General features: G+C 43.0%; 1 protein-coding gene across 6 annotated transcripts in view; it reads right to left on the bottom strand.

The window, feature by feature from the left end:
• Positions 1-2359: 2359 nt before the first annotated feature.
• Positions 2360-11262, bottom strand: part of robo1 (roundabout, axon guidance receptor, homolog 1 (Drosophila)) — a 226089-nt gene continuing 217186 nt past the window's right edge. For 4 of the 6 annotated variants that reach the window (XM_065960089.1, XM_065960085.1, XM_065960086.1 and 1 more), the window contains 8 exons: positions 10568-10684; positions 9242-9431; positions 8774-9004; positions 7561-8063; positions 7302-7463; positions 4035-4310; positions 3754-3947; positions 2360-3645 (listed from right to left, as the gene is read on the bottom strand). In XM_065960089.1, coding sequence (XP_065816161.1) covers positions 3631-3645; positions 3754-3947; positions 4035-4310; positions 7302-7463; positions 7561-8063; positions 8774-9004; positions 9242-9431; positions 10568-10684 — 1688 coding nt within the window. In that variant the 3' untranslated portion in view covers positions 2360-3630. The remainder of the gene's footprint in view (positions 3646-3753; positions 3948-4034; positions 4311-7301; positions 7464-7560; positions 8064-8773; positions 9005-9241; positions 9432-10567; positions 10685-11262) is intronic. The other 2 variants (XM_065960087.1, XM_065960090.1) reach the window with 1 other exon arrangement.

Below are 11262 nucleotides of genomic sequence, written 5' to 3'. Positions count from 1 at the left end.
AAATAGGACTCCAATTTCACTTCTTTTTCATTCAGAGGTAATAATAAGAGGAAGAACCGGCTCTCTTCTTCACTGATGTTTGAATAAGCCAGAATGACATCGGTTGACATTAAGAGTCCCATAGGCCTATGTATGGCCTCTGTTAGAACAAGCAATCTGCAGGTTAGATGTAATAAACCGGAACGAATGTAGTTCGGCCTCTAATTAGGACAAGGCGGCTTCTATAGAGTCACTCTGTGTCCTCCTCCCATTTTATGGAGGTTTTGTTTTGCCGTGTCAGCAGCGATCCCACCGGCTACTGAATGATGAGCAGTGAGATGACTTCTGTATTGGCTCTCTTACGTAACCTCATTGAAGCCTCCTTACGCCTAATTGGCAGCAATCTAGGCCTGTCAAATTGAATATAATCCCTTCAGCGTTGGTTTTAGCTTCTCCTCTATGGCTCCAAATGCCTTCACTGAATGACATGGGGAGCTGATATTATGAGTAATGGAGAACACTAATGGAATTGGCATTAGGTAATACATTTGAACAGCTACTGTACAGAAGAGAAATAGCTGTTTAACCTCTGAGCTGAGGATATCGATAGTTTCCTCCTTCACTGTGTTGTTGAACTTCTTCAGTTGTCCTTTCAGTTGAGGCCGCTCTGGATGATTTCCAATTAGAATGCATCAGATGCAATGACATTGAGTTTTATTATGTTGCTGTTCAATTATAGCCTTAATAAACATGTCAGTAAAATACATTTATTACTTTTATGAATTGTTGTTCATATTTCCACCCATGTCAGTACCCTGTGTACACACTGTTAAGGATTATACCCTCAGTCTTCATGTTTATGACTGAAAGGAGTACAATCTTTTTTTTAAGTACTGCCTAAAGATTTATTTATGGTTAGGAAACTTGATGAAAAGACTAAAATCTACTGCAAACTGTTTGTAGTTCAGTTCATTCACGTTCAGCCAAAGCCTCTTTTTTCACAATTTTTCTTCACTGTAATGTATTTCTGAACAATGCACATGCACAGAATCATGAATCTGCTGTTTAATAAGCATATTGGGTACATCATCCTTTTAAAGATGATGACTCTTTGTGATGAAGATATCAGTGGTGTCGGTACATAAGATGATCTCATGATAGAGACCTATCAGTCGTCACATCTGCTGAAATGTTTACCCACAGCTGCTTTTATACTTTACACTTTAGCCTTGCTGCTGAAAACTATCAGTGAAACTGTGCTACTCATTTCTCATCTTTTCATTGAAAAGTCTAAAAGCCTTACAGAGCAGTCACAGGTATTCATACGCAAGGACGTTTCCATTGGAAACAGGCTCCTGCATGTGCAGTTTCCCAATGAAACCCATGCATATAGAGCTTAACAAGGATAAAATGATGTGTGCAGAGATTTAAGTCCTCATAAAGACCCTTGAGTAGCAGTCATTGCTAGAGCATGATGTTCTCCAACAAATGCTCCAATAACTAAGTTTTACATTAAATTAGTTCTCTAAAAATTGAAACTTTACATCTCTGACCCATTTTCAGATTCTCTCAAACAAAGAAAACACATCTTACTATGGTATAAAGCAGCGGTTCCTAACCTTTTCTTCTGTTAGAGCCCAAGAAAGCTGACCCCCCCCACATAAAAAAAAGTGATACATTGCTTTGAAAAATGTGCATTAACATCAAATGTTTTCATTGTCAAAATAGCAACAGACATATCCAAGACACACCCTGCTTCTCTCCAAATCACCTCTGAATAAACAATCCACTTTTTATGTTTTTAGTGCATGTGTAAATCTAATTTTGACAACCACAGACAAAAGCTTGCACCCGCCTCCACCCCCCACTTTTCTGAGAGATGGTCTCTTTTTTCCCGCCAATAACTGTTGTATGATCACATTTTATTTTAAAGCAGAAAAATCATATTTTTTCTGTGAGTTTCAAGTACATATTTCTGTAAGTGGCTGAAAAGAGATGTGTGCATCAGGCAGGATTTTTCACCAACAGAGAGAAGATAGATCCATGTTCCACCATCTCTGGAGAGTGTGTTTATGGAACACAGACAGATCTTGAACGGAGTAAATTTTCTAGTCAATGTTTCCCTTTAAAATACTGTCAGTGTTGGAATAATAAGACTGCCTGTAGCTTTTGAAAACTGGATGCAGTGTACTTTTGTGGATTTGAAGAATCTGTCACATTCTATGCTCACATTGAATTGCTGTATTTAGGTGATAAGACTCAAGACACAGATAAAGGATGTTACTTTGAATGCACCTTCTCCTTTCTTTATATCTTCAGAAAGCTCAAAGTAGAACAGCTTAACCATTTTAGAGAAAACAAATGACCAGAAGAACAGATGTAGTTTGAACTTTTTTATTCATCTCTTTTTTTTTAGTTCTTTTTGCTTTTTTGCTTTACGAAACAAATGTTTGCAGATGTCTTATGAATAAACAACAGCACCCTTTTCTCCTTAAAAACAGGGGTCCTCCACCCCTGCCCTGTCAAGAAAAGAGACTCTTCTTGTCCAATTACAACCTCTCCAGATTCCCAAAGTGACTCTTCGTTCCTGTCTCTGACATTCGTGTAAGTGCATTAGTAGACAATAAAACTGTTTTTTCCATTAATGTGCAATAGCTGAGTTTTATGGTCAATGCGAAAAAAGATATTTACATTGCAGCTATGACTCACATTAACTGTCTTTTTCATCACTTGAGCTAGCGTCAGAACTGGAGAGGGAGACAATCACAACGCAAGGAGTCTCCTTTCAAGTACAGCCTTCGTAAACAGCAACCTTTACCTACATCATCATCATCATCATCATCATCATCATCATCATCATCGGGATTAACTAGACTCTTTTGTCATACCTGTTTTCCTCCAGTAAGACAAAAAGGTTAATAGATAGAATGGTTTAAAATAAAGTTTAGTGATTGTGCTTTTAAAACCAAAGTAAAACAAATAACAAACATTGACGACAACACAAAACATAACAGTGCATTACAAAAAAACAAAACCAAAGAAAAAAAAAAATCCCAAAGTGGCACTTTCTTGGGGCAGCTAAATAATATAGCATTTACAACATGGATGGAAATGATAAAATAATAATTATATTTACTGGCATAATAAAATTAGAATTTCGCAAAATAAAAACATGGAAGACAAATTTGAGGTACCACGATGGGTAAAACAAGAAGACATCATGTTTACACGTATATTTACAGACAGTCCGCCCCTCTCTCTGCTTGCAGCTATTTTTATTACAGTAACATGTGACTGTATGGGCTCACACAGTTCTGGTCGAAGGCAAGCCGAGTCATGTCAATGTCTGGAGTAGGATTGCACTCCATATTGCATTGGAATTAAACATAAATATACTACTGCGTATTTTGTTTTGAATGCACCATTCCTTTGTCTTCAGACACGCTTTCCTTTTTTTTTTTTTTTTAAATGGACATAGAAAATGATAAGTTAGAAAAAAAAACAATTGGTCTGTTTTCCAGATGTAAAGAAACACTACTGATGGCAGCAAATATGATGGTGAAATACTGAGATATTTAAAATTGTAAGAGAAACAATGGTGCTCCACTCTTGGAAAAATCAGGACAGTTCCTTGTTTTTCTCCCCTGTTCTTCAGCTTTCTACCATCTGAAAAACAAACAAACATTTCTCTTAACTTCTGTCTTGCAAAAGTAGAGCAGACAAATGATGGCGTTACTCATTGGATTTCTAAAATTAATTTGTGTAGTTGGTTACCTCAAGCTCTTCATCTCCTGGTGCGAAGGCCCCCGTGGTGTTGTGGCCCATGTCTGCAGGGTTCCTGCGGCCTCCCTCTCCTCTCCGCCGGCCCCCTGAGCCCCTGGAGGACATGGAGCTGGAGGAGCTGGGGTCTCGAGGGCTGTTGACTGTGGGGAACTGTGGTCGGCTGTAGGGCAAAATATCCTCTGAACCTACAAAAGAACATTCAAAGGTCAAATTTTAACTTTTAAATTCAACAACCAAAAAGAAAGATTCCCTCATGTTGTGTTATTTTTTACCTGCGTGTTGGCGTGCCTTGTTGGCCATGCTACCCTCATGTTTATTCCCTTTCCCCCCGTGAGCAGTCTTTTGTCTCTCCTGAGCGTCTTTGCGCTCAGATGAGCTGGTTCTGGTGTCTGAGCCGTCTCGGGGTCGATAGCTTCCCGTCCCCCCTCTCTTGTCTCGACCCTCACCGGTTTTGGGAGAAACTACTCCTCTCCCCTCCAGGGCAGCCTTTGAGGGGTGTGTGGGCGACTTTAGCACTGCTGGAGGAGGGATGGGGGGAGGAGGGAGATCTGAAAGATAAACACAGGAGGGGAGAACACATTAACCACCGACATCAATAACTTCAGTTTATGTAATTACACAAGTGTGGGGAAGGAGAATCTGTGTACTCTTGAAACTTTTATGTTTACAATCTGTCACTCAGCTGTCTCACACCTGCGAGGTGATGCACAAACACAGCTGCAGTGTGGGAACATACTCCGAGCGCTGCACACTCCACAGTAAACAGAAGAAATGACATTACAGGAATAAGGCCAGAGGAGTTATGAGATCAGAGCGAGGAGGAAGAGGGGAGCGTGACGGTCAGCAGCTGGCTCTGTGACCGGCTCGACTTCCTCCTGTCGATGAATCAATGCTGCTCGTCCTTGAGCCATTATTCATACGAGACCGTCCGACGGGCTGCCTAGCCTCTCTCACATCACATCTAAACAGAACACCGAGTGAAGAAGCTTGTCCGACTTCGATCGATTGGCTTTTCATCTTCTAATCAGCTTCCGACCTGAAGGATGTCCAGGCACATAATCCAGTAGGATTAGAAAGTTAATAAACGTAGCAAGTGCCAACTCTTACACCTTTCTTAGACCCTGAAGGCCACCTCAGATACTCGTAGCCTTTGTGAAGCAGAATCAAAGCTTTTATTTCCTTTTAAACACACGAAAAGGCTAACGGTGCAGGTTGATGTCTTTGCTGCGTCTCATCGGCGGAATCAGGCAGCTTCAATACACTCCTCTGATTATCCTCCACCTCCATCCACTCGTCCTGAATACAAAAGGGGGGCGAGTCAATATCATACAGCGGAGAGACGTCTGCAGTTTTTTAATATCTCTCTTGCCTCCTGAGTCCTGCCTCGGTCTGAGTCCGATCAATGCCACAGTCGGTGAGATATAGCTCACAATACAGGAAGAGCAGAGTGCCGCTTAAGATTTATGAGGAAATATCAGCGAGGACGGAGCTCAGGACTGAAATGTGGCTCTGAGCTCGCCGAGGAGGGTGTAACGCAAGGCCTGGTGGTTAATTAGAGGGACAGGGAGGAGAGGGATCAAAAGGGACAGGAGAGGGTTAACTTCAGAGAGGAAGACAAAGGCAGTAGAGTCAAAAGCAATATATATATATATATCGTGGGAGGGGGGGATATAACTAGGGTGTTTCCACGTCCACTGTGCAAACGTGAGTAAAGACAGCAGGTCAAAGGGGGCTAAGGGATGGAGAAGGAAGGCTGCTTGGGTCTAAGGGGGGTTGTCTCAATTGCTGGCTCACATGTTTGTCTGTTTTTCTGCCATCTGATGGTATTCGTGTGCATTTATATGTAATGATATAGAAGTCTCAGTCGGAAAAGCAGGAAAACATATGAGTCAGATGTTTTTCTCTTTTCTGTTCCGCTTTGAATTTCAAGATATCACCGTCCCTCACTTCTCACCTCAGCACCAGCCTTCAAGACCACAGACATGGTATGTAGGGTGGGGGTTGATGAGGAGACAGAGAGAGGTGGGGGACAGACGAGGCAATAACCTCCAAATGAAAAACAATCCATTCAGATCAAATGCAATCAGCAGGAGGGCTGATGGACAGACAGAGGCGCAGAGCTGTCATCCGCCCCCCTCGCTGCTCAAACAAAGACGGAGGAGAGAGGGAGAGGAGCACTGGAGAAGAGGAGAGAGATGAGGAGAGGGATGGAGAGATCACTCCAGAGGGGAGGGGCAGTAGATGGGGAGGGAGCCAGGATATAAGGATGATGGCAGCAGGTGGGGGCTCGGGGTAGAGGGCTGGGATTTCAGCAGTGATATAGTTGGTCTGGCTCCCAGTGAGCTGGATATTAAATCTCCCTGCCAAGTGCTTCCAACACTCAAGGACACCTGACACTGAGAGGAGAGCCAGTGCTGGGACAGCACATACAGTACACAGCAGAGAGAGCGTAAGCACACACTCACATACTGATATATTTTTAAAAAGACCCTTCAAAAGATCAAAGCACAGAGGAGCCAGAGCAGCCACTGGTAGGCTGTGTGTGTTTTAAAAAATGAAGCAGTAAAAAGTCAATTGCCCTTTTACTTAACAAGGTTAAAGCTTCTCCTTCTGCTCCGGTGTTTAGCCCCTGTTTGCTTTATGTTCAGGCTCCGCAGAGTGAAAGGTGGCACTTCTGTATGAGCGTGTGCACCTGGATCAATTTCATTAGTGTTTGAGTGGAGAGATATCCCAGTGTCAGCAGAGCCAGGCTGGGCAAAGCACTTCTTTCCAGCCATCCCTACTTTGGCCCTGGCCTCAAGACCACCACTCGCCTAAATCTGTTCGGCAGCGTCACAGATCAGGGGTAAAATCATGTATGCATGAGCATCAACACACGAGGAAAACTTTGGCTGTAGCAGACCCATACTCCTTCATTTAGGGATACTACATCACAGTAAACTGCACTTTTCCCGCCATAGGGGAAATCCAGAGTGAGCCATTCATACAAAGTGACCATCTGTGCACTTGTTGGACGGAGCTTACCCACTTACTGCTGCTACATGTCTATCTCTTTATCAGTCTGTTGGCTCTATTTGCTTATTCCTACCATTGACAGAAAATCTCTGCCAAAGAGTTTCTGAAATATATATTTTTTTCCCCATAGCAGAAACAAGTCAGCCTTTAAGTACTCTTCTCTATTCAACAGAAACCCATGTCTATCCCCATAGATTCAGTCCTCTTAGTTTTTAGTATTTGATTCAAAATCTGTAAGAAAAAGTACTAATTACTGTAATGCATATTGAGTCTACCTGTGTAAGAAATGTGCTGTGCTGTAATTTTTAGAGCATATTTTTATTTACAAATTTTTTTTTTGCCTCAGATGGGTAAAGACAGCCGAATTTTGAAAGGCAAATCAGGTTGGCCCGAACTGGCAAATCATGCAGCAGAGTGCTGGGGTTTTAATTGAACCCTTGTTGCTCCATTAAGGACTTATATTTAAATTATGTTCACTTTAGCAGGTGAGTTACAAGCCCCCCTCCCTGAAATGAGATGTGTACCTTCATTATAGACTTCACGTCGTGGGTTCCCTGGGTGTCCTACAGGATGCTGTTTCTGCTTCTTCGGAGGCCTCCTGTGTACAGCTGCCATACTCATGTTACTGTCTGTGGACACCGGGCTACCAGGACGGTGGCCTGACTGGTTTATTTGGTATTTTCGTGCTGGGAAAGAAACATAAGGGAACAGTTAGCTCTATATTTCCCCACATTTTTTTGCGCTGACTTTTCTTGTAGATGTGGCTGATCATAAAAAACCTACCTGAAGCTCCTCCTACTTCGTGGCCCTGTGTGTTCGGATATTTGGCCACCCGGAGGCCAGAATATTCTGCCGCTGCTGCCACAGCCTGAGCAAAATCAGCATCAGTGAAGAAGGATCCATCTGATGAGCTGACAGCACTGGACCTCCCTGAAGAGACATTATCCTCTTCAGAAGCCGACCCCCACCCGTTGATCATGGAGCCGGTCACCGAGCTCTCCAGGTCGCCCATGCTGGACGCGGGCGTCTGTTCCAGCCCTCGTAGCAGCAACCTCCTCGGATGCATCTGGGGATGGTGGGGGTGTGTGTGGGGGTGTGTGTGGTGGTAGTGCATCTTGGCCACCTCTGCATCTGTATCGTCACCCTCCTCCTCCTCCTCCTCCTCTTCTTCCAATATATCATCTTCCTCCTCCATGCCGTCAGTGTCCAAGGCCAACGGGCTGGTGATGTACCCATATGTGTGTGATGGGGAGAGGGGCTGCAGAGGGGGGCTCACAGCGTGGCGCCTGCAGGGAGGTAACACACAGAATGAGAATCCGAAGAAGTTTGAAAGATTTGGAAACACAAATAGAAAGACAAATACACCAGACATTGATCATGGGACCATATAGTGGCTGTGCATGTATTAGCCATAAACTAAGAATGACTTGCGCTTTCAATTTCTGTTTATCAGTTAATGTGGAAGACGGAAGCACATGAAACTTCATGAAGCCGAGAGAGCACAGCTAGCTGTCACAGAATCAAAACTAAAACATAATAAAAACTAGAAAACATAACCTATGATGTAAATTCTTTCTTATTTTTAAAAGGTTTGGTTTGGTTTGTTGAGCCTTACAATTTAAAACTGTTAGTTGTCACAGCTGGATGAAAACACAATGTTATCACTTTTTTTTTTAAATGAAAAGACTCAAATTAGACGATAATGTATTACTCATTTTTAAGAACAAATCTCTGCAGGTTGAATTTGATGTTCTACAAATGGCTCTTTTGGACGTAAGAAATAAATCTGTAGGCTAGGATATGCTTTCGAATGAGATCTAATAGTACCGTACAATATACAGAATTGAGAGTTAATGGACTAAAACATGGTAAACACAAGTCAATTGGTCGTACTGGGAATCTCATGTTTCTCTATGAGTATCAGAGAACAGCTGTATTTCTTGATCACGTTTCTTTTACGACAAGTCCCTCCCGTCCATATCATATGAAGATGTACCTGCGTTCATGGCTATCCGGTGCGTCCTGGAGCATCGGCTGCATCTCCTCCTGGGGTGATGGTGTAAGGGTAGCTGTGGACTGGTGGCTGTAAGATACAGCAGCAGGTGAAGAGGCTGCCCCTCGGATGGGAGGAGTGGGACCCCTTTCCATCTCCTCTTCCTCCTCGAGCTCGTCTGGCTGCAGGTACATGTGAGAGGGGGGCATGGGGCACTGCATGTCTGGGTCACAGCTGCCAACGGAGAAAAATAAGCCTCATTACCTTCATATCACTCGCAGGAAACATGCATGTTTTTTATATACTGCAGGCAGAAAAACATGCACTAAATATTCATGCCACCTTTCTATCAAGGTTTGACAAGAAACTGGCGCTAATAGATAGAAAACCCTTGGGGGCAAGTGCTCGCAGTGAGTGAGAGAAACCAGAAAAAAATAGAGAAGGAAGTATTTAAATATAGTGTGTGCATGCCTGTCAAATTGTCTGTGTCTTCGCGTCTGTGCAGACATGTCCCACCTTTCTTCCATCGACAAAGAGTACTCCTCTGTGCTTCGGCTGGGGGGTGGGTTTGCAGGGGGAGGGGGCAGGAGGTCAGCCCAATTCATTGTGCTCTGTTTTGGTAGTTTGGGGGTGCGCACTCCCTTCTTATGACCCTGGCTCCCTGTTTTAAGAAAATGGGGGGAAAAAGGCACTCTGTTACTCACAAGATACCTACACACACATCGACTTACTTTCGCTTTGTGTCTGAATAACACATCAATTATTGATGCTGAAGAAATCAAGAGGTAATGAGTAAGGAATTGACGGCTTTAACATGACTGGCTAGGAAAAAGACGATCATTTTACACTTAGGAGTGCAAAGGCTAATGCAGCCCTCTACTTAATGCATGTATGCACACATACCTCTCAGTTATTAAACCATGAGAAATTCTATAAAACAGTTATTTCCCTACAGCGATATTACCCAGCACCAAGAGAAAAGGTAGGAAGAAAATGGGAGAAAAGGGTCCAATTAAAAGTGAACTCTTAGAATAGTGAACCAATGAGGTGTGAGGCGCAGCGAGCATTAAAGGCATCGCCTTAATGGCTTGAACTTCAAATGCAATATCAGAATGGATACATGGCATTAGGGTGGCAGCGTTGCATGCCGCCTCCAATGTGTTATCATTTGTCCTTGTCTGCAGACAGACATTGAGGCCCTGATGAAATTAGGCTGCGCCATACTGGAATTAAAGTAGAGCCAATTAATGGAAGCAATGCAAGGACAAAGAGAGATAAAAAAAAAATGCAAGAAAACAACAACATAAAACAGACTTGATTTTAAATGATCCTTTTATCTCCTTTGCGTTAAACAACCCATAGTTGACATTTCACCCAACAAGCATAAGGCTCAAGCAAAAATGCTGGTGTGGGTGCATGTGCCTTTGTTTGGAGGCATTGTTGTCTGTTTCCTCTTCTGTTTTTGTTCTGCAATTTTCCACCTTCTGGAGGCCGATCCCTTTCAAATTCTTTTCAGGATAGGCTGACATGGAAATTAATCGAATCACCATTTTAAAGCATGAATTGCTAGCATCTCAAATTGATTTATTGCTTTTGCGTATTTTCAAATGGGCAAGGGGGAATGATTGTGATTATATGTTTCAAAACAACAATTAGCTTGGAAAGTACTTTGACAGTTATATTAAAAAGAGCATGAAAAGACAAACAATCTTTAGAGGCAAAAAGTCCTCAAATGTGTTGATTTAAACAGAGAATAAAACTCTGACTTTCCAGCTGCTCTTGTGCCGGCCGTCTTACCGGAGGTGCTGCTGCTGCCTCGGTCGGAGCTGTTGTAGGAGCCTCCAGTGTGACTGTCGTGTGTCTGGTTGTAGGGGATGGTGGCTGGCATCGGGCTGTCCCCTCCTCTGTAGCGATCTGATGGTAGGCAGAATACATTTTATGGTTAGCAGACATCTTTCCAACCCCAAACTTTATAATCAAACAGCTTACATGATGAATAACAGAAGCATAACATTTACTAGTCGTAAAAAAAAACACTGCACAATGGAAAAGTGAAGAAGCATGCAGTCCATGCTGTATACTTTCAGGTGAGTATGTGAGGACATGCAACATCTGCACAAAGAAAATCTCAAAACTATCACACCAGCTGTGGTTCCTCCCTGCAGGTACAACAAGGTGATGATAGCTTTGTTGAAAGCCCCTAAAGATCCCAGAGTTACCTTTGTCTTTCCTTCAGAAATGTGACACCAAAGATAAACCCTCACACCTGCCTTCATCACAGAAAAGACGACCCAGATACCAACGACAGCAATTCAGGCCCGGGCCCTCATTTAGCAGCAAAGATTACAGATGATTGCATAGAGGGTGATGAGGGGTTACATGAACGGCATACAGACAAGCAGAGAGAAAGAGTGATGACGCTTATGTTGACTGAGGAGAAAATATGAGCGTGAAACTTTTCTACAGGCCTTTTAGGAAAGGATGAAAGAGCC

The sequence above is a fragment of the Labrus bergylta genome, chromosome 11 (assembly GCF_963930695.1).
Source record: "Labrus bergylta chromosome 11, fLabBer1.1, whole genome shotgun sequence".
NCBI classification, from domain to species: Eukaryota; Metazoa; Chordata; class Actinopteri; order Labriformes; family Labridae; genus Labrus; species Labrus bergylta.
This window is presented reverse-complemented; position numbering and strand designations above follow the sequence as displayed.